The sequence below is a fragment of the Papio anubis genome, chromosome 6 (assembly GCF_008728515.1).
Source record: "Papio anubis isolate 15944 chromosome 6, Panubis1.0, whole genome shotgun sequence".
In the NCBI taxonomy this organism is placed as follows: Eukaryota; Metazoa; Chordata; class Mammalia; order Primates; family Cercopithecidae; genus Papio; species Papio anubis.
Window position 1 is genome coordinate 123,802,437 of NC_044981.1, and position 24,445 is coordinate 123,826,881.

General features: G+C 37.7%; 1 protein-coding gene across 11 annotated transcripts in view; it reads left to right on the forward strand.

Annotated features, from left to right (window-relative positions):
- REPS1 (RALBP1 associated Eps domain containing 1) overlaps positions 1-24,445 on the forward strand; it is an 87,593-nt gene that overhangs the window by 12,012 nt on the left and 51,136 nt on the right. The window contains exon 1 of one of the 11 annotated variants that reach the window (XM_009205981.4): positions 9,149-11,972. The exons of the other annotated variants lie outside the window; for them this stretch is intronic. Coding sequence (XP_009204245.2) covers positions 11,883-11,972 — 90 coding nt within the window. The 5' untranslated portion in view covers positions 9,149-11,882. Of the gene's footprint in view, positions 1-9,148; positions 11,973-24,445 lie in introns of those variants that run through there. 11 annotated transcript variants of the gene reach the window in all.

Genomic DNA, 24,445 nt, shown 5'->3' on the forward strand with positions numbered 1-24,445 from the left:
GGTTTCAATCTACAGGACTATTTTGGGTTGGTTTGTCCACTGGAATAATCACTGTCACTATCATGAATCTTTTTGGGGGCTATTCTAATGTTACTTAAAGGGACTGATTTGGTGTTTTGTATTTTGAAATAGCTGTATTCAATCTGAGTTTGCATAAGTAGCTAGATCTTGGGCCTAATACAATTATAAGTGTGTTCCTTTGGAGAAAAAAATAGTTGCATAAAGTGATTATTGCTTCTTTTTGCCCATGAGTTATGCAAAATGTTGTACGTGGAAATAGAAGTATCTATATCCTTGAAACAAGAATTCATTGTTTGGAAACTAAGAGTATACTAGTTTTTCTTGGTGTCTCATTTGTGACTAGAAGGATCAGAGGTTTGACTTCAAAGTGTTTAATGATACTGTATGTTAATAGCTGATTTAGAAGAATGCATATCTTTTCTGAAGCACTTCATTATATTCCATAGAAAAGTAATTACAACACCCTCGTAATTTTCTGTGTCAGCAAGTATTGAGTGTAGTCAATAATAGCATAGACTTTGGAATATGACAGTTCTAGATTTTGAATCTCCAGTTGGTGCTTATTAACTTCTCATCCTTTGTAAGTGCTTAACCTCTCTTGAGATTTCATTTCCTCATCTGTAAACTGAAGCCAATACCATTTCTGGAGGGTTTTTTTGTTTGTTTGTTTTGTTTTGTTTTGTTTTGAGACAGAGTCTGGCTCTGTCTCCCAGGCTGGAGGGTAGTGGCACAGTCTCTACTTACTGAACCCTCCGCTTCCCAGGTTCAAGCTATTCTCCTGCCTCAGCCTCCTGAGTAGCTGGGATTACAGGCCTGCACCACCACGCCCAGCTAATTTTTGTATTTTTTAGTACATTTTTAGAGATGGGGTTTCGTCTTGTTGACCAGGCTGGTCTCGAACTCCTAACCTCAGGTGATCCTCCGCCTTGACCATTTCTGAAGTTTTAATACTACCAAACTGATAGTGCCTGGTTCTTAGAAGGTAATCAAGTAAGTTTCACTCACTTAAGCTCTGCTGTATATGAGAAAACACAGAATTTGTAGGATCTTGGCTTTAATACTAGAGAAAATTGTCTGTTCTTCAAATCTAGCTTTATACCTTTCATTGATTTTGTTGGGTGAACTTCATAATGCTTTCCCAACCTTTCGATTCTGTCAGTAAGCCTTTTGTTTTGCCCTTTCACTGGATAATTAATTTGAGGGTTTGCTCTCTTGAAGTGAAGTTTACCACTAGAGGACTCAAAGAATGATTCTGAGGTTTGGAGCCTACAGAAGGGTGATGCCATTAACATGGAAATAAAGAAGCAGAGGGCAAGGTAAGGGGTTTGGGGAGAAGATAATGTGGTGAATTTTGGATGTGCTGAGTGTGATGCCATGTTCCTTCCTTCTGGGCAGCAGAGTTAGGTGGACATTTGAAAGCTTGAGAGTAGCAGCAGCTGGCTGGCGTTAGAAGCGTGTGCAGACTTGGTGGTGGTTCCTGAATGAGGCCATTCACTAAAAATGAGGAATGCAAGCCTAATTTTTTTTTTTTTTTTTTGAGACAGGGTCTCACTCTGTCACCCAGGCTGGAGTACAGTGGCATGGCATGATCATGGCTCACTACAGCCTCAACCTCCCAGGCTCAAGGGATCTTCCCACCTCAGCTTCCCAAGTAGCTAGGACTACAGGCACATGCTATCATGCCCAGCTAATTTTTGTATTTTTTGGCTGTTAAACTCCTGGACTCAAGCAAGGATTACAGGCATGAACCATCATGTCCCGCCTTAAAGTCTTTATATTTGAAATGTCCTTTCAGAGTTAATTAACTCTGATATTGTCCCAGAGATTTAGGTTTCTGTTTTCACTTAAGACCTCAGGAGTTTTCTGAAACTTTCTTGAAACTGTTAGGAAGGCCATGTGGGTATGGAAGTATAATATCTCTTCATCTGAAATTAGGTCAGCCTCCAGAGACTTGAATCTTGGATATTAAACCCAAAGGCACCTTACATTTTAAACACGTAACACATTTGGACATTTAATTCAAGAGGTTTTAGCTATTTGTATAAGCAACCACTAAACACCTGGACACGTAGTAATTGTATTTAGCTGAGGAGTGAGCCTCGGAGCTGAAGAATCTAGCCTACCTCTTCACGTCAGCATCTTATTGCAGCTTTGTGATTCTCATTTAACACAGGATCTCATTTAATCCTTGTAATAAGCGTGCCATTTCATTAATTTTTATTAATAGGAAAATGTATGCACTTATGATATTCAAGAATCGATAGATTCTTGAAGGTTTGTAGACAAATTTCTTGAGGTTTAGTTATCCTGTGGCGTTGCTGTACCATTTGTTCAGAGGATGGTTCTATTGAATTCCTATTCTCCATATATTCAGAATTTTTTTTTTCAATTTCATGTCCTATAATTATGCTTTTCATTAATTAAACAAACACCATTAAACACCTGCTGTGCTCCAGGATCTGTACCTAGGGCATTCAGTATGCAGAGGTGAGTGAAGGAGACACGGTTCCTGTCCTGCTGGAAAACTGAATCTTCTGATCTCCAAGGAGTCACTGTGCCTGTCTGCTTCATGACTGTATTCCTAGCACATTGTCAGTAGTGAATATTTGTTGAATGAGTGAACATGATTTATCTTTTTTCCCAAAAAATATGTTTGCTTATCTCTAACCTTAATGTACATTGCCAGCCAATTCAAACGATAGTAATAATTAATGCTGATGTAGTGCCTACTATATCAGCCTTGTTTGTGGCCCTTTATATATGATAATTCATTTTCGTTTCAGTGATGTGAAGTGGACACAGTTTATTATCCCTATTTTTAAAATGACACAGGATAAGTAACTTCTCTACGATTATACAGCTAGTAAGTAGTAGAGCTGGGATTTAAGTAGTCCTGCTTTACTACTACGTTCTATGTGTGTTTCATGGAAGCTTAAGAGTGAAAGTCAGATTACTTTCTGACAAGCTTGTGTATTACTCCTTCAAAAATGTTTTCTTATTCAGACTCTGACTGATTCCCAGTAGAATTTTTTACAGTCTCTATATTATTGCTGAGATTTTATTAAACTTACTGTATTTTTTCCTGGGATCCAGAGCAGATTCTTCCTATGATGAATTATTTTCTACATTGAGATATTTACAGACTAACTCATTTTATAGTCCTTTGGTTTCCTTCATAATTTTTATCACAGGCTTACTTACCTAAATCTGAACCATCACATTATATCTCTGGAATGTTGTATCATCTTTCATGGAATTAGAAAGGTCTTTGAAATAATTTTTGAACTTTCACTTAAAATACCATGCGTTTTTTGTTTTTTAGTTTGACCTCCTACTTGAACTTTTTCCTGATCATCCCAACCAGATAACCCCTCCTTCTGTAGTCTCCCAGCTCTGTTCTGTATGTTTGCACTTGTATACAATTTGTACTTTAGGTTATCCTTTCTGTGTATCTTTTTCCCGTGATCGGTGGCAAACAATTTGAGGGTAAGTTTTAGCCTTGTTTCCCTTATTATCACTTTGTTCCTGTTAGGTACTCACTCAAAGCCTATTAGACTGCTTAGCTGGTGCTTTAGAACTTCATTCCTCATCAGTACATTGATGGGTCCCAGCCTAGGCTCTTCATTTTATCATACCACTTAAAAACTTCCAAATTATAATTAATGAGTTTTTTTCAACAGTATGGAACTCTGAGAACAGACTGCATAGTGCTTTCAGTTAGACTGTGAATATTCTCGTTAATACTTTTAAAATTGGTCAGGTGATGCTAGTCAAACACACTGAGCGTGCATGCTAATAACTTTAAGGAGTTGTTACATCAAGGCTGTTCTCTTAATTTTTTTTTTTTTTTTTTAAGTGGTATCATGGCTTACTTTAGTAGTAAACTCACATGCATTTCTCTGCCCTGCAGAGGCATAATTTTCAGTTGTTGAACTTGACAGTGAGCAAGCACTGGTAGACAAGCATTAATCTAAATAAGAAAACAGGTCAGTGGAGTTTCTCATTTAATTTAGTTAACTCTTTTAGAGAGAAGGTATAGCATTCCCATAAAATGAAGGGTGATACAGAGAGCATTTCAAATCTGAGTAGTCATGCGTAATCAGCCTTAAAAGCTTCTGCCAACCCACTGCTACATCTCACAGGCTTGTTTCTGATTATTCTCCTAATAGGGACTTTGTGTTCCCTCCCAGCAAATCTGTTTTTCTGTTTCTCACACAGCTTTTACTTGTTCTTTATCTATTCTTTTTTATCATGTAACTTCCTTCATCTACAAGACTCTGTCCTCACTTCTGTGCTTATTCCTCCCCCCCTTTTCAAAACATGGCTTAATTGACTTTTATAGGTTTTGGAAATTAATTTGAACAACCTCACTCTCACTGAGACCAATTTCCCTGCTGCCTATCCTTTTATATATGTTTTGCACTGTATTGATTTTTGTTCATTTATGCTGTTTCTTGGTGTGTTTATGCCGTTGCTTGGCTGCTTCTCCAGTATCTCTATATCCCAGCAATATTGTGAGCAAGTTGTGGATAAAACTCAGATTTCTTTTCTTTCATGATGTGCAGAACAGCAGAAACACATAATAGATGTTTAGAAAACATAGGCAGCTTTTTGGGGCAAGCCATTTGCTTAGCCCTGCTTTGCTGTGCATTCATAGACGTGATTGGGATGATGACTTAAGGCAATTCTGGGCTCCTCACCCAGGGAAGTGAAAAGTGGGGGTGATGAAGCTTGAAGCCTTGGATATTCCACTGCCTAGCACTATGGGTACTCTCTCCCCACCCCAATCAACATTCTGAGCATGAGAAGAGAAGGAGGCAGTAAGAACAGGAACAATAGCACAGAATTCTCTGAGCTCTGACTTCGCTGCTTTGCTGACAAGACATTGCTGCTTTCCCCTCCCTCCCTTTCAGAATCTTTTTCCCTTACCTACCCCCACTTTTTTTTATATATAGCAGAGTAATTGTAAGAAATTTTTTTAAAACTGTGAATTTATTGGCAACTAAAACAATAAGTTATGGTAGAATCTGGATACCTTGGCACTATAGCATATACTTTTTTTTTCATAAAGTATAATGAGGCACAACTTCTACAGAGTTCCAGTGTGCCTGGCTGCAAGTGGCGGCCCACAAGTCAATTTAGAGATGAGGGTGCTGGGTTGAGTGATGGTACACTCACAGGATTTCATACATTCCCTAGCACAGGCCACTGAGACATGTGCCACGTCAGAATTACGGATTGTACTACTTGTCATTAGGAATAATAGAAACTACAGATCTTAAACCTTTGAAAGCTAATGACCCACTGTATTCTCTGCCTTCATTCAGAACACTAAAGAATTAATGGCTGGTGGAAGGGAGCTTATGGTTAGATTTTCTGTTTACCACCCACAGTTGTGAACCCTGAGAGATAGAAATCTTTTACTTCCCTAAGTACATTTCCCTCTAAGATTTGATTCTAGAGTGAATCCAAACTTAGTGTTTCTTGCTAGCACCTAACAAATGGCAAAAAGGGAATTGTCATAGTTACTAATTGTATTGTTTCATGGTTATTTTCTACATAATGTTCCTTTTTGCTTCTGGTGTTTTTCATTTGACCCTGCACACCCATCTAGCTGCCTTCCAATTTTTTTCTTCCTTTTACTGCCAAATAACAAATGACCTGATTTCTTCTCTACTGCCTGTACCCTGGCCTATTCTTAAGCACTAGTAATCTAACTTTTATTTTTATTTGCTGATTCATCTTTTGAGACAGAGTCTTGCTCTGTCACCCAAGTTGGAGTGCAATAGCACTCTCTTGGCTCACTACACCTCTGGTTACCTGGGCTTAAGCGATCCTCCCACCTAGCCTCCCGAGTAGCTGGGACTACAGGTGTGCACTACCATGCCCGGCCTTTTTTTTTGGTGTTTTTATTAGAGATGGGGTTTTGCCATGTTGGCCACACTGGTCTCGAACTCCTCAGCTTAAAAGCAATCTGCCTGCCTTGGCCTCCCAAAGTGCTGGGATTTTAGGCATGAGCCACTGTGCTTGGTGTAATTTAACTTTTATATTCCGCCTCCTTTTTGTTTTTTGTTTTTTTAAAGTATTCTTAAAGTTCGTTGTTATCGTAATCACCAAATTCAGTGACCTTTTCTTAGGTCTTATTCTGTTCAACCACTTTCCTTGCAATTGGCAGTGAATCACTTCATGTTGGATATTGTCTCTTCTTGTTCATCATGGAGCTGAAATATTCTGTCTTTAACATCTGATTGTCTTCCTACTGTCTTCTTTGGAGTCAGCTTTGATTCGTCTTTTCCGTTTATCTAACTTTCAAAGTCCTTCAGATTCTCTTTGAAAGGACTTAGCCAATCATTCTTTTCTGTTCTTAGCATTACTCTAATCCAAGCTCTGAACGCCTCATTGATAAACTACTATAGTGGCCGCCTAAATGTTAAGCTTTTCTGTAATTGCTAAAGAATAGATTAGTTAATTATAAATTATATGATACTCTTAAGAAATGTTCGGTGAAAATTAGCGTGGCATTTAGAGCCTCCATCATCTAACTTCATTGTACCACCTAGCCACCACTACAGTCCCTGAATTGACTTATTGGCACCCTGAATTGGATTGCCTCTCTTGTTTTGACTGACCAAAAATCTACCAATTCTTTAAGGGCTAGAGATTGGGTACTTATTAAAAAAAAAAAAAATCCCAACTCACAGTAACCACTCTTTTTATTTAATTCTTACAGGGGTCGAGTACTAATTATATAGCACCTATAATGGGCCAGGCATCAAGCTATTTGACATATATTTAACTTTACATTTAGAGATAGGTATTATTTCAGTTTTTCAACTGAGCAACCTTGAGCTATAGAGTGGCTACATGTGCAACATGCACTGGGATTCAAATTCAGTTTCGTGTGATGGCAAAGCTTATGCTCAGGTTGCCAACCATTTTGATGCTTAAAATTACAACCTTGCTGGGTATGGTGGCTCACGGCTGTAATACCAGCACTTTGGGAGGCTGAGGCAGATGATTACTTGAGCCCAGGAGTTTGAGACCAGCCTCAGCAACATAGTGAGACCCCATTTCTACCAAAAAAAAAAAAAAAAAAGGCCAGCTGCAGTGGTGCATGCCTGTTAGCTACTAAGGGGGCTAAGGCGAGAGGGGTTTGAACCAGGGAGGTTGAGGATGCAGTGAGCCGAGATCACGCCACTGCACTCCAGCCTGAAAGACAGACCTTGGAGACACAGTGAGAACTATCTCAAAAAAAAAAAAAAAAAAAAAAAATACAGCCTTATATCATAGGTTGTGTGTTGTTTGCAACTAGGGCAGAAAGTTTTTGAGAAAAAGGGTTCTGTGTAAAAATTTTGTTTTCCTCCCAGGGCCAAGTATATAATTTCAACATTGTATGTGAGTACTTAAGAGGAGAAGATTTTTATGAGATGTTTCTATAATGCTACTAGGTATAATAACCAGTCTGCTACTCAGTGTTAGCACATTCTCTACAATATTGAGAAAACATGAAAGACTGCAGATATGGGTGTGTACTTGAATCAAGGAGAGGCAGTAGAGCAGCCTTATATTTTGTTCCCCAAAGCGTGAGATGTGTACCCAATTCTTGCACATAGTGAAGAAGCTGTTCTCTTTTTTATTGTTTTTCACATCTGATTATTCACGGAGAAAGTTTCAGATTGGAGCTAGTAAAATTTTTTTTTTAACACCGTTCCCATATTATTTGCTCTCTTTTAATAAAGGACAGGTAGGCCTTGATGTGGTTGCAAGCACATTTAGCAGACAGTGGTATTTGGCTGAAATTACAGTTTTGTTTTCATTGAATATATTATTTTTTTTAATCTCTGTTTCAAGTGAAGTAGAATTTTCCATTTATACATGATACAAAGTTTCTTTTAAAATAAGTTTAACTTTAAAAAAAGTGTCTCATTTGAAGAAAAAATACTAAGTACATAATAGTGCAAGTGGTCCATGAACATGGCAGAATTTGTGAAGGTGGTATGCAAGTGTCTAAAATTTGGGAGATACTGGCATAGTGAAAAAAGCCAGGCTTTGGAGGTCTATGAAGCTGGGTTCATATCTTGGCTCTACTAATTTCTAGTCAATATCCTTGGCCAAGAACTTTCTCTTTGCCTATTACTTTGATTTGTAAAATGAAAATAACAATGCGTAATTTTTAGGGTCATTTTTGAGGATTGTATTAAAGAAGTACTGATACACCACTCAATAAATGATAGCTTTTTCATCATTGTCACTTTTATTTTGTTTATTGTTTATTTTCATTTAGTCAGCTTAAAATCCTTGATGGAATTTTTAAGTTGAAGTTGAGTTCTTAGGAGTTACCACCATCAAGCAAGTACAGATGGTTCCTGACTTACAATGATTTGATTTAGGATTTTTCACATTTACAGTGGTGTTAAAGTGATACACATTCAGTACACTCCTGAACTTCTGATGGAATCATGTCCCAGTAAACCCATCATAAGTTGAAAATATTGTAAGTCGAAAACATACTTTTGACTTGGGATATTTTCAGCTTAGGTTGGGTTTATCAGAATGTGACCCCATTATAAGTTAAGGAGCATCTGTGCTTAACTGCTCTGAGCCTTAGTTTCTCTGGGCATTAATTAGTTTTTTTCTTCCTGTGTTTGGGGAATAAAGGTAACCCTTGCCTCTTAGGATTGTTTTAAGGACTAAATGAATTCATTCGTAAAGTACCTGGAACAATGCCTGGTACTTGGAATAGTGCTTTATATAGCTGTTAGCTACTATTGTTGCTATTCTCCTAGGAAGAAGCTTGTTGGAGATCCTGAGGCTTTTTTTCTTTGTTCTTTTTTTTTTTTTTTTTTTTAAAGATATATTTTATTTTAAAAGATTTATTGTAATAAGGTATTTTCTGTATATCCATTATTAAAACATAGTCTTGCACACTAAGTGCCTTCTATCTGTCAACTCCTTCTGATAGGTAGAAGGAGTTCTGTGAAGTTTTCTTTCTTTTTTTTTATTTTTATGTTGTTATTATCATTATTATACTTTAAGTTCTAGGGTACATGTGCATACATCACTAAACCCACTCCATCCCCAACACATGATAAGAACAAAGAACTTTCTTTCTTTGTTCTTATCATGTGTTGGGGATGGAGTGGGTTTAGTGATGTTTGTATATGTTCATTAAGTACCTACTGAGTATAAAACATTGCTGTACTGGGATTATGATAAATAGTCAAGGGAGAACAAGTCTTCAGCAAAACTACCCTGAACTACCTTTACCCTAAAATTATTGTTGCATATAGCTATAGAAACTCAAAAGGAAGACACTAATAAATCCCAGCAGATCAAGAGGCCTAAGGTTGAGTGAACCTCAAGTTTTGTGTGTGATACTGTACTTTTTAATTGAGTAAAATGTGAATGTAACTTCTTGTATATTTGATCTCATAATCATATTTAAATACACACCTGTGTTATTTTTCAAAGGAGTCACATGTCTAATCTATGTCTGGCACTTTGGCAGAAATAGATTTTTAAAGATTAGATGTTGTCTTGTCCATTTTATGTTGCTATTTTAAACAGAATACCATAGACTGGGTAATTGGTAATGAAAAAAAAGTTTATTTCTTACAGTTCTGGGGGCTGGGAAGTCCAGGGTCGAGGAGCTCATATCTGCCTAGGGCCTTCTTGTTGTATTATCCCGTGATGGAAAGCAGAAGGGCAAGAGAGCACAGTTGCATGCCCAAGAGCGGGCCCAATTCCCTTTTATAATGAGTCAACTTCTGTGATAATTGCATTAGTCAATTCACGAAGGCAGGGCCCTTGTGACCTAATCACCTCTTAAAGGTCCTGCCTCTCAACACTGTTGTTGTATGGGAGATTAGATTTCCAAAGCATGAACTTCAAACCATAGCAGATGTTTTCAGCAGGTAGTTTGTATTGTTGTTATATGAAATGTCAGGAAATTAGCATTCAGAGAAATGATATTTGTATTAGAAGGGATCTTAGAGATAGAATTCAACGTTTTCATTTTTTTAGGCAGAAGCTTGAGAAATATGACACCTATCAAAACTTGGTTCCTGCGGCCTTCCAACCAAAAACTTAACAACTCTTGTTTTATGATGTAACATACTAAAACTCTGTTATAATGCAGCTTACTAGATGAATGTACTACTGGGTATATATGATCCCTTATAAAATAGTGAAGTGATAAAGAACATGGGTATCAATCTAAGTTCTGTTACTTGCTGTGTGTCCTTGAGCAAGTAACATGGTCAGTTCTCTCAACTGTGAAACAGTACCTACCTCATAGGGTTGTTAGTATGATTAGGTTGGTTAACATGATATGAGCTTGGGACAGTACCTGACACATTGTGTGTGCACAGTTAATGCTTGTCATTATTATAATCATCTTTTTTGTCATTCTCACCCTGTGATAACCCATAGTGCTGGTGTAGTACATTATCCTAACGGTGGAATGGGTTTCTCTTTATCATATTATAAGTAAAGACATTTCCCTGTCCCATTTGCTCCTGCTTGACCACTGGTAACAAATGTATACCGGAAATTATATCCTTGGTGCTTAACTCTGTGTAACCACGATTCTACTCACTTGAGATACTTGAGAGCTCCACTGTATTCTGTGCACTTAGGAAAAAATTGGGGGCTCCTGCTTCTCCCACTAGAGGAGCAATAGTGGCAGCATAGTACAATTGGTAAGAGCACACTCTGGAATCTTCAACTTCATCACTTACTGTGACCAGGGGTGAATTACTGAGCCTCTCTGTACTTCAGTTTTCTCACCTGTAAAATAGGATAGAAATCTCTGTCCTTCTGGGCTAAGATGATTAAATGAGCTATAAAGTGCTTAAAATGATGCCTGGGCCACTGTGTTTAAATGTTTTATTGTAAACTTTTATTATTTTTTAAAATTTCTGATTAAATAGGAGTCATTGTGGTTCTGGAATAATCAGGTTTCCATGTAAGAAAAGAGAGGTTTGATTATTAGTAACTGGTTCTTGAAAAATACTACTCCTTAATCAAAACATCAATATTTTATATGGCATGTTGTAAGGGAACAGATTGCAGGTGTTGTCTTTCCATGTCACCTTACACACTTTATTGGTTGAATGGGATTATTTATCTTCAATGAGTTTTAGAAGCAATTGTAAGTCTGAGTTTGCTTAAGACAGCCCTGGTTTATGCCTCTTGTTTAGGCATAATTATAAACAGTGCCTCTTTCACTCTACACATGTCTCAGTTTGGATGTAAATTTTATAATCACTCTAAGTATTAGATAGTGATCAAATTAATTTTATTGGACTATCTCCATACCCTGTCGTATTTTCTAAAGTCAACTAGTACTATTTCAAGCTTCAGTTTTAGATGGTTGTAGTATTTTTCAAACTACTTTTGCATATTGTGGTTTTTCTCCTTTTTTACCTTTAATCTTATTTGTGTTTTTTAAAAAGTCTTTTTGTTGTTGTCATTGTTAATGTAGATAATACAAATAATTATTTTAATTGGGAATTTGAGACCTGGATCAAACCGTCAAACTTTAGAAGTAGTCATATTGGAGTTCTTATGTTTGAGGCTATCAGAAGTGTTTTATTTGTTTAGATAACAATGACAGTGAGATTGATTATAAGCAGTACAATATTTATTGGCCTGTATGTACTACTTTTATCAGAGTAGACTGACAGTGGGAGTTTATATTTGCTAAAGGAAGAATTTATAGCTAAAGAACCAGGAATCACATATTGCTAAGGAAAATCTCTTTAACTACATATACTATGCAGAAATTAAAGTCAAGAACTATAAACTTCTTAAGTTGCCTCAGTCCTCTTACGTTGGTTGTTTGACTCAACCCATTCTTTATGATTCCCTTCCATAGCAGGTTGAGTGAAATCTACCCTGCAAATATTAAGAAGCTTCTAGGTCCTATAGCAGTAATCTATATTGTGATGGTGAGTTCTCTTGATGAATTTCTATGAAAATACTAGTAGAGGAGAAAGAATATGTATATATATTTGAACTTTCTGTGCTGAAAAGTTACAGAAGACATTTCTATGGTTTTTTTTTTTTTAATTGAGAAATACACCTTTCTTATATTTATATACTAATACTTGTATAGAAAGGAAATTCTTATCTCGTACTTACGTACTTTTTCTTTGTCTATTTTAAAAATTTTTCCTTAACTGACAAATAAAAATTTTATATATTTATTATATACAACATACTTTGAAATACGTATACATTGTTGAATGGCTAAATTGAGTTAATTAACATACTTGCTTTGCATGTGCATGTGGTTCTAATATTTGTGTTTAAGTACCTAATATGCAGTAAGGGCTCAAGAAAAGTCTAATGTTACTATTTAGCTGTAGTAATTCCTCTATGATGAATTTTATACATTTCTTATTTTTTGAGTTTATAAAATAATGGACATCATTACGTCAATATCATAACATATAGACAGTTCATTTTACCTGAGGACATAGTGTTGGGGAAAAGACCTGGAGAATTTTCCCTCACTGAAGTAGGAAAGTGGTTGGAATGTAAATTGGAAGTTACAGATAAGTAAAATGGAGTTTGGGTGAAAGGTAGAAAAAAAAAAAACAAGAGAATGTCTATTTATGTAAGTGTTAAGATAAAATCATGGCAAGAGAAAGGAAAGAAGCAATGTGGTCTTGGGGTGCAGGCTTGAAATCAAAGAGCATTTGAGTTGTGTAAGCAAAGCAATGAACAGTTAAAAGTTTTAGATGAGAAAGGTAGTGAAAGTGAGATGAGCTATTTGCTTTAATATAACCGGTAAGTATCTAGTATCTCAAAAGGGTTGAAATGATTGCATTTCACTTTACAAAGGAGTTTAGGAGGGAATTGGCAGGGGTTGGTCACTAAGGGATAGCAAGAGTCACTTAGGAATACATACATGGCTTATGAATACAGTGATGGATATGAATTACCCTCTTCTTTGTTGGAGTGTGCTAAGTATTGAAATGAACTTGTTTTTGTAAGGAAATAAAATATTAGAGATTAGTATGTACCCAAAGCTAAACGTATTCTGTTTTGATAGCAGAAAGGAAACAGCCATTTTGGAATGACTGGGCTCTGAAGATGATGTAAAGGTGTGCATGGATTGTGTGTAATCAAAACCACTTGGACAAAGCAAACATTGTTTATTATTAGAAAATGTTTAATTTTTAAAGAAATGGTGAACATGATCTTTCCAAGTAAGAAGGGGTTGATTCAAAAGAAGACATGAATTCGGTAAATCAGGAGGGTGTGGGCATGACAGGGAGCAATTCCCTTCAATAGGTATTAAGTGCCTACCAAGTACAAAGAACATTGCCAGACCTTGCAGTGGATTTCGGTGTACCCAAGCCATAGTCCTGCCCTCAAGGAGCTTAGTGGAGAGGAATGTGGGTATGGAATGTGTGGTGTGGTTAACATAATAAATGGATAATACTAGTAACTCAAATGGCGTTGGGGTACCAGCACAGAGAAAGAAAAGATAATTTGGTTATGAAGTGGGATGGATAGAAAATGTTACAGGAAGGAGGTAGGTCTTCAGATGGGTCATGAAAGAAGGAAGGGTGTAATTTTATTTATTTATTTATTGATTTATTTTGAGATAGTCTTTCTCTGTCATCCAGGTTGGAGTACAGTGGCTCACAGCAACCTCCCCCTCCCAGGTTCAAGCAATTCTCCTGCCTCAGCCTCCCAAATATCTGGCATTACAGGTGCCCGCCACCATGCCCGGCTAATTTTTGTATTTTTAGTAGAGATAGGGTTTCACCGTGTTGGCCAGGCCAGTCTGGAACTCCTGACCTCGTGATCGGCCCACCTCAGCCTCCCAAAGTGCTGAGATTACAGGTGCGAGCCACTGCGCCCGGCTGGAAGTGTGTAATTTTAATAGGCAAACATAGATTACAACATGATCTTGTGAGAGAGAGAAAAGCAAAAGGATAGAGGTAGGAAAGCCCAGTCTAGGTTGGCCAAAGTAAGTTTGGGGAGGAAGGTTGGGGTTATATATTATGGAGAATCTTGAATGCTGGACTTAGAAGTTTGTTCTTTAAAATATAATAAAACTATAGGGAACTGTACTTTAGGACTGCTAATCTGTGTAGGAGTCGAGAAGGACCGCAGAAGAATTTATCGTAAATAACATTTCATTCATCGAACCAACAAATATATATTGACACTGTGCTTTAGGAGTTGCTCTAGGTACTGGGAATATAAGAGGCCTTCCTTATTCTCTGGACTATCATTCTTTTGGGAGAAACACGATAAATAACAGTAGAGTGCTCAAGGAAGGCCTCTGAAAGCATGACATTTAAGGTGAAGCCTGAATGACAGAAGAGGTCTGAGGGGAAAACATACTGAAGATACAGCAAGTGCAAAGCAGTCTTGACTTACTGAAGAAAGAAGAGGTATTTTAGAATTCTTGTATTATTTATGCTATTGGAATATGTATTTAAGGGCTTTACTGACATACTGGTGAAGGATGAAATAATGTATTTTTTAGTAATTTCCCTTGGTGACTACTCAGTTGTCTTAATACCTTGAGTCATTTTGCCAGATAACAAGATCTTTTATAAAGCTATTTTATTTATATACACACACACACATATATATACACACACATATATACACACACACACACTATATAATAATTCCTCGATGGCCTTAGAATAATTTTTTTTCTGGGCACCCAGTGTCTTAGGCAGCTGGAACTCTCTAGGACCATTATATATTTGGGAAGGCAGGTTAATATATAATAATGCCTGTATGTAAGATTATCTTTCATGAAACTTGGTCTTACCCTTCTTTCCCACCCTGCCCTTAACCTACTTGCTAAAGGACACAAAGGGACATTATTGCAGTCTTGCCATTTATTTTATTGCCATTTTTCCAGTATTACGAATACCTTTGGGACAGAACATGCAAATAGGTTGTCCAAGTGTTATGTTTGGTCTGCATACTTTTAAAAGATGATTTTGAGTCCACACTAGCATTTGAAAGTGGGAATATATTATAGAAAATTCTGTGTATCCAACTCTACAAAAATCTCTTCATGGCGTCTTTAGTCAAGTATTCTTCAATAGCAGCAGTCAGCTAGAGTTGAACAGCAGCTGCTTCCTTTACACCTGCACTCCATAGTTCACTACTTTCCTCACCTTGCCAGTTTCACTAATTCATATTAATTGCTTGCTCCCATAAGACATGGTTTCCAGTGGCTGCTTTAAGGGAGGTGTAGTACACAGTGGTGGGATCAAAACCAAGAATTCCTTTTATCACTGTCCTCTGTTTTCACTCTGTGATAGCATTTCTCAAAGTATGGTCTCCAGACCCTGGTCTGTGAGGTCCAAGTTATTTTCATAACAATAGTATTATTAATTACCTTTTTTACTGCGCTGACACTTGCATTGATGGTATAAAAGTCATGGCAGATGAGACTTTTGGTTTCTTGGCACAAATCAAGGCGTAGCACCACACTGTGCTAATATTGTATGCTGGACTGCCAAGCCGTTTTACTTAAGAAAGCCCTTTGAGCCGGGTGTGGTGGCTCACGCCCAGCACTTTGGGAGGCGGAGGCGGGTGGATCATGAGAGGTCAGGAGATCGAGACCATCCTGGCTAACACGATGAAACCCTTTCTCTACTAAAAAGTACAAAAAATTAGCCGGGCATGGTGGCGTGTGCCTGTAATCCCAGCTACTTGGGAAGCTGAGGTGGGAGAATGGCGTGAACCTGGGAGGCAGAGCTTGCAGTGAGCTGAGATCGCACCACTGCACTCCAGCCTGGGGGACAAAAAAATAATGCCATTTGAGTAACAATAAAAATTACTAATTTTATTAAAATTTGACCCTAAGCATACATCTTTTTAATATTTTATGTGATAAAATGCTAAATGTGAATAAAACACTTCAGTTCCATAATGCCTGTCTTGAGAAGTACTTACATTATTGTGTGTGTCGAGAGCTAAAGTAACTACTTTTTTCATGAACATCATTTTGCTTGAAAGAATAGCTGACTTAAGTATTGGGCAGACAGGTTCTTGAAAATGAAGGAAGTGAGCCTGCCATTTAAGGAAAACAGGTGATGTTCTTTGTTGCTAATGATAAAATTCAAGCTTTCCATTGAAAATTATAATTTTAAAGAACTTTTATCTGCTACCATGTACAGATACTTCCCAACACTTAATGACTTTTCTGGTGAGATCAGTGGTGATATTAACAAAAATATGTCACATTTAGAAAAGTTTGTTGGTGTGGTTTCGGATTTATATTGAAATTAACCTTTAAGTACCACTTGTTGAATTTTGATGTAGTATCAAAAAATAATAATCAAAATTACCTAAAAAGCTATCTAAATACTCCTTTTCCAGCATGTATCTGTGCGAAGTGTGCATTTTCTCTACACTTTAAACGAAACAGCATATCACAATAAATTGAATAAAAAGGCAGATAAGAGAACCTTTTCCTAAGCTAGACATTAAGGAAATTTTCACATTTGTAAAATAATACACTCTTCTCACTTGGTTTTTTTTTTTTTTTTCCAGTTTTGGAGAATAGTTATTTGTATAAAACTGTGTTATATGTAATAGGATTATTGTTTTACGTGAATTTATTGATACTTTTTGATTTCCCGTTTTAAATTCTCACATGGTAGTATCAATAAATATAACCCATAAAAACAAGAACTTAGGGAATGGGGTCCTCAATAGTTTTTTAAAGTATGTGTAAGGGATCCTAAGACCAAAATTACTAAGGATCACTGCTCTAGAGTCTACAACATTGAATCCCAAAGTGTTTTATATAAAGCATCTGATACATGGACCATTGATTCTAAAGCATTTTTGTAGGTATTAAACCAAAAGGGGGTTCGTTTCTAGATGGTAGGATTTTTAAAAATTACGTCTTGTGGGCTAAAAATGCATTCTGAAATCTCCAAAGAGGCTGTTATATACCTCAGCTTACTCGACTACAACTTTAACTGGACTGATGTTGTTTGGAATACATTTTGAAACTACTGCTCCATAAGCAAGCACCGTTGAAGTTTTGTCTATTTATGTCTTGGAGGCATATGGGAACAGGGAGTCTTCATACTGCCCTGGCGTTGAATCCTAACTCTGCCACTTACTAGCCTCAGTTTTCTTTACTATGAACTGGGGAAAATGCTAGCCAACATTATCGGATTGTTCGGAGCATTAAGTAGAGTAACAAGTAAACACTCCTAATAATAGGTATTTGCTATAATTGTTCCCTCCTTTATTGTAGATGTGAATCTTCATTACAAGGATTCCCATGTTACTTAAGCTAGTGAGTCAGAATTGTGTGACCTAGTCTAACAAGTTAGTAGAACAATAGAAGTTATATAGTGATTGGCTAGCCAGTGTTGTACATTTATAAGTCGATCAGACTAGGCTTTTAAGCCACCAAAAAACATAGCATGCTCACTGACCCAGTTCCATTTGAACTGAATAATTTTTATGAAAATGAAAGCAGTAGAATAAACTTCTCATTTTTAACCTGTTAATGACTGAAAAGGGAAGATCCTAATTTTGATTCCATTTTGTTATATTAAACTCATTCATAAAATTTCATTTTGGAAAGGATGTTGGCAGCTTATCTCAGTGTGGTGTATAGTTCCAGTACATTTGTCATCGTGTCTTTTGAGTTTTTTTGTTTTGTGATTCAGGTCATGGATTCAGGCGCTTAAACGTAATTGGACATCTACTTGACTTTGGTCTTTTCTCTTTTTTTTTTTTTTTTGTCTTTGGTCTTTTCTCACCTGGAATAAGAAGTCACTTATGTGTACCTTTATTGTTCTTAGCATTCCCTGCAGTCTCATTCTGAGCATAGGAACAGAGAGCCTCACTATGCATTTAACCAGTCTTGCTGTCACTATGTGCAAGACACTGAAAAATCAAAACATGCTTCAGGACTTCTTGAGGGTACTTGTCCTGAGGAAGCTGGCATTATCCTGGCAAAAAGACTAGGTACAGCATGTCATGGTGGAAGAAGAAAGGCATACATTTTTGTTATAGCTCTGCCCTTTATTGGGCCCTCTGGCCTTAGGCAAGTTGCTTTTCTCTTTTTTCCTCAGTAAAATGATAGTACCAGTTCCACTCCATTATTTTTAAGAATTAGATGGGAACACCTTGAGTGTTCAGCACTGTGTCTAGCATTGTGTGTGCTCGATGAATGTTCACCTCCCCCCGATTTTTGTATTTATGGAAATAAAAATAGATTGCTCATGTAGTTTGCTCCTTGGAGAGTTCTTTGGGTCCTTATTAAAGAACTATTCTTGTTTTTTTTTTTTTTTTTTTTTTTTTTGAGACGGAGTCTCGCTCTGCCGCCCAGGCTGGAGTGCAGTGGCGGGATCTCAGCTCACTGCAAGCTCCGCCTCCCGGGTTCACGCCATTCTCCGGCCTCAGCCTCCCGAGTAGCTGGGACTACAGGCGCCCGCCACCTCGCCCGGCTAGTTTTTTGTATTTCTTAATAGAGACGGGGTTTCACTGTGTTAGCCAGGGTGGTCTCGATCTCCTGACCTCGTGATCCGCCCGTCTCGGCCTCCCAAAGTGCTGGGATTACAGGCTTGAGCCACCGCGCCCGGCCCTTGTTTTATAGTTTTAAAAACTCATTTCTTTTTTTTTTTTTTTTTTGAGACGGAGTCTTGCTCTGTCGCCCAGGCTGGAGTGCAGTGGCGCAATCTCTGTTCACTGCAAGCTCCGCCTCCCAGGTTTACGCCATTCTCCTGCCTCAGCCTGACAAGTAGCTGGGGTTACAGGCGCCCGCCACCACGCCCGGCTAATTTTTTGTATTTTTAGTAGAGACCGGGTTTCACGGTATTAGCCAGGATGGTCTCGATCTCCTGATCTCGTGATCCGCCCGTCTCGGCCTCCTGAAGTGCTGGGATTACAGGCGGGCTCATTTCTGTTTTTAAGTCTGTGGCATGCAAGGCAAAAGGACAACACCTAGAGACTGCTGATAGAGCAAAAAACGATAGTTTGGCAATAACAAAAAAGTCACAGATTATTACAAAGAACAATACAAAAACTCCGTTAATAGTGTTATTTTATTATGTGGAAAAAAAAAAATTCCACTTTTTTTTGGTTTCTTTTGAGACAGAGTCTTGCTCTGTCCTCCAGGCTGGAGTGCAGTGGAGCGATCTCGGCTCACTGCAAGCTCCGCTTCCTGGGTTCATGCCATTCTCCTGCCTCATCCTCCTGAGTAGCTGGGGCTACAGGCGCCCACCACCTCGTCTGGCTAATTTTTTTTGTATTTTTAGTAGAGACGGGGTTTCACCGTGTTAGCCAGGGTGGTCTCGATCCCCTGACCTTGTGATCCGCCTGCCTGGGCCTCCCAAAGTGCTGGAATTACAGGCATGAACCACCGCGCCCGGCCACATTCCACTTTGTTTTTAAGGCCTCGAGTACATAATTGCAGTATCCTACAATGTACTAATATGTTTTCAAAATTTGCGTTGTCAAAAATCTATATGCTTTTGTTCTCACTCATAAGTGGGAGTTGAACCGTGATAACACCTGGACACAGAGAGGGGAACAACACACACCACAGCCTGTTGGAGGGTGGGGGGTGAGGGGAGGGAACTTAGAGGACAGGTCAATAGATGCAGCAAACCACCATGGCACACGTATACCTATGTGACAAACCTGCACGTTCTGCCATGTATCCTGAAACTTAAAGTAAAAATGGTTTCCATAAAAATAATTGCTGCTCATGGTTTTAAAAAGTCAGATAGTTCACAAGAACTTACAATAAAAGCAACCATTTCCTCTGCATTCCCCTTTCCTGTACTACCTAGTGTTGTTTCCTGCAAAACCACTTCAAACTTTATTAAACTCTTTCTTCAGTGATTACTTCCATATCTCTTAAAACCCCACTTTATCTAGATTCATCAGTTATAGACATTATCCAAATATAGGAAGTAAATGAAGATTTCATTCAAGTTACTTCTCTGTATTCCCTCAAATTTCATGTCAGGTCCTCTGTTACCTTTGAAACTTTTCTTTCTTCTTGTCCTGTTGATGCGTATTCTAAGTTGAGAATGTGAGCCAATGCCTTTTCCTTTCACCTTTCTTATACTTCTGCTCGGTTTCTTAGCAGTACTTTCACATATGTAATATTAAGATTTATATTGTTCTGTAACCATAATTAATTGTTTAATATGTTTTGACTTTAGGTTGAATATAAAAGTTGAAAATGGACCAAAAATATTCATGCGATGACTATATAAATATTTTCATGGCAGAGCTGGGTATTCAGTAGTGTACTATGCTTACAGCTTTTCTGCTGGGTTTCTTAACTGTCTTTCCTTTTTTCTCACACTGTTTGCCTTCATAGCCGTTGAGTTCTTCTTCCTCTTTATTTTTCCTTAAGCTTCCTCCTGGAGACTTCTGTCATTGTCCTTTGATCTGCAGTGGTGGCTCTGTAGGCTGGTTGCGTAGCTGACATCCTGCAACTTTTTTTCTTTGCTTTCTTGGCATGTATCTACTTTTCCTGGAAGCTGTGTCTTCACACTTTACTGAATAACATTCTTCAATATTTTTCCAAGAATGGGTTCATAGGAGATAAACATTTAAAAATTTCTGACTGGTTGAAAGTGTCCATTCTTTCCATAATCTTGATGATAGTTTGGATAGAATTCTAGGTTGAAAATTTTTTTTTCTTAGAACTCTCTGGATATTACTTTATTGTTTTCTGATATTCAGTGTTACTGCTAAGTCTGATTCCAGTTTACTTGATATTTCTTACATGATTAACACTTCTCTGCCATCTCTAATGTTCTCCCCCATCTCTAAATGTTTTAGGATCTTTGTTTTCTCCTTGCTGTTCTGAAGTTCACAATGCTGTGTTTAGGAATTTTTTGGTTCATTTTGAACACTCAGTGGATCTTCACAGTCTGAAAACTTGTGTCCTTTAGCTTTGGGCAAAATCTCTTTAATTATTTACTCTTCTATTTTCTCTGTATTCTTTGTAAGACCTTTTTTAAATAAAAATTTGGTCCTTCTAGATGAATTCTTTAATTTTTTTTGTATTTTTCTAATTTACCTTTAATCTTCCTACTTCTGGAGACATTTTTCTCTATTTTATCTTCCAGTGTTTCTGTTGAACTTTGTATATTTCAAGATACCTTGCTCTCTGATTGTTCTTTTAACATAGTATCTTGTTCTTGTTTTACGAGTGGAGTATTTTCTAAAATCTATCAGAGAATACGCACTAGAGTATTTTTAAGGTTCTTTCCCTCTGTGTGGTTTTTTTTTCTGTTCGTAAATTTGGCAGTCCTCTTCAACTTTATAGGCTTTCCCAGATGCTTTTTGAGCTTTGGTAAGCTGTTCATATTTACGGATGAGACAATAGAAAAACCGACTGAGTTCTGTGTACTTGGGTGTCGCTTATCTTTTTTTGAAGGGCTGGGGAATAGCTTCTTAAAAGGCTGTCTTACTTTAGGTGGGGTGGGTCAGGTGCTGATCCTTAATTGGGATTAGTAAGTTCTGGAAGGACTTAACAGGGGCAACAACAAAGTCTATACCAGCTGTCCTAGTTTTTCTCTAACATTTCATTCTTTTAGATATACCACCATCCGGTGCTTGTTTGTCTGTTTGCTTTTGTTTGGAGGGTAGGGTATGGTTGCTAGTATCTGTGAGCAGCAGTAGAAATGGGGATCTTTATTCTCTGTCCTAGTCCCATCCCTAGTCATACCTAGGATTTCTGGGTGAGTCTCTGGATTTTGTTGGGCAAATTGGTTCTTCTCCATGGGTATTCTTGGCACTCATTTCTTCCACCTTACTTCATTAGTCACTATTCTGTTTTCTAATTGCAAAAAATTATTGAAATTTTCTGTCAGCTACTTCCCCTTTATTATTGTGGGTTTATTCCCTTACTGTCGTTTTTAATGAGAGTCCTGAAGGGAGAGCAGGTAAAATCCTGGGCTCAGAAGTTGCAAATGCTTAGGAAGACATGAGAGCATCTATTTTAGAAGGCTTTCCATCAGAAATTGTAACACTCATATTAGTGCGTAAAGGCATTAACTCTTGGCTCTCAAGAAAATGTGGTTTTCAAAAATGACTTAGTCTTTGAAGTCTCTAACTATATAAAGTCCACTATGATCAGGGTATTAAATGGAAAGTAATAATGATATTTCTGGGCCAGATACTTGTTGAAATGCTTTATTGAATACAGTCTCATTGAATGCTCACAGCAACTGCATGAGGTAGTGTATTATTTTCCTCAGTTAATATATGAGGGAACTGAGGCATAGTAAAGTTGGGTTCTTGCTGAAGTACTGTATGAACGACATAAAACATGATTTCCTAGCCGTGTTGATCTGTACAGGAGTCAAGTGAACTACAGTCTAGTTTATCTTTTTTCCTAGAAGTTAGTGGCTTTTTGGTAAATATTATGGAATGAAACATTGAGAAAAGAAGTACTGACTTCTCTAGGCTGATACTCCTTGGTAAAGCCAGTAAAGTTAAGGAAAACATTAACTTTCCTCTCTTGTCTCAGACCACAGAGCCAGGATTTTGTGCTGGGCAGTTAGATGTAATACTCACTCATAGTTTTTAGTACTTGACTGTTACTTACACACACACAACTTTGTTTTGTTTTTGGTTTTTTGGTGGGGGACGGAGTCTTGCCCATGCTGGAGTGCAGTGGCGTGATCTCATCTCACTGCAAGCTCCGCCTCCCAGCTTCATGCCATTCTCCTGCCTTGGCTTCCTCCCGAGTATCTGGGACTACAGGCACCCACCACCACGCCCGGCTAATTTTTTTTTGTATTTTGAGTAGAGACGGGGTTTCACTGTGTTAGCCAGGATGGTCTCGATCTCCTGACCTCATGATCCAACCGTCTCAGCCTCCCAAAGTGCTGGGATTACAGACGTGAGTCACCGCGCCTGGCCTTTTTTTTTTTTTTTTTTTAATTTCAAGAGATGGGGTTTCATTCTGTTGCCCAAGCTGGAGTATAGTAGCATGGTTCCTAGGTCGCTGTAGTCTGGAGCTCCTGGGCTCAAGTGATCTTCCCACCTCAGCTTCCCTAGTAGCTAGCACTACAGGTGTGCCATCACACCCAGCTTTTACATATATATATATTTATTTCTTGTAGAAACAAGGTGTCACCATGTTGCCCAGGCTGATCTTGAAATGCTGGCCTCAAGCAATCCTCCTGCCTCAGCCTCCCAAAATATTGGGATTACAGGCATGAGCCATTGTACCTGGTGGACTATGGTGGAAAGCATATTCCATTTCTAGAGATTTGTTCTATAGTTGTACAAGTGCACAAAGACATGCACAGAATTGTTTACGATATTATTTGTAATAGAACACTGGGAAAACCTAAATATCCATCAATAGGAGATTGGTTAATTTGTGATAGGCACATCCATCCACACGATGAAATGCTTTATAAAAAAATGAGATGTATGCAGATAGAGAAAGATCTTTGAGTAATATGTGAAAAAAATCATGTACAGTGACCCTACTTGTGTAAGATGTGTGCTTGTGTGTTTGTATACATGTAGAAAAAAATTAGAATATATGAAAGGAAGTGTTCCTTTAAGTTTACCAATGTGGTAGGTTTATTACAAGTTGCTTTCAGATTTATATTGCATAGCTAATAGGATACCTCGGGATTAAAAAGTTACCTGTCTTATGTAATCACCTTTTATTTTCATTTTATTTAAAATAATTAATAATTGTATATATTCCTGGGATACATAGTGATGTTTCAAATATATAATGCGAGCTTGTCCAGCTTGCAGCCCACAAGCTGCATGTGGCCCAGGATAGCTTTGAATGCAGCCCAACACAAATTAGTAAACTTTCTTAAAACATCATGAGATTTTTTGTGTGTGTGATTCTTTTTTTTTTTAAGCTCATCAGCTATTGTTAGTTTTAGTGTATTTTATATGTGGCTCAAAACAGTTCTTCTTCCAGTGTGGCCCAGGGAAGCCAAAAGATTGGATACCCCTAGTATAACGTATAGTGATGAAATCAGGGTAATTAGCATAGCCATCATCTCAAACATTTGTCATTTCTTTGTGTTAGGAACATTCAATATCCTTCTCCTAGCTATGTGAAACTATATATTATTGTTAATTGTGGCCATCCTAGAGTGGTAGAACTTATTCCTCCTATCTAGTTGTAATTTTGTATCCCTTAACAAATCTCTCCTTACTCTTCTGTTTGTCTACCCTTCCTAGCATGTGGTATACTCTGTTCGCCGTTTTGCTTCTGTGAGATCAGGTTTTTTTTTTTTTTATAGCTTCCACGTATGAGTTTAACTTTCTGTTCCCTGGCTTTTATTTCACCTAACATAATGTCCTCCAGTTCCATCCATGTTGCCATGAATGACAGGATTTCATTCTTTTTTATGGCTGAATAGTATTCCATGGCATATTATAGCACATTTTC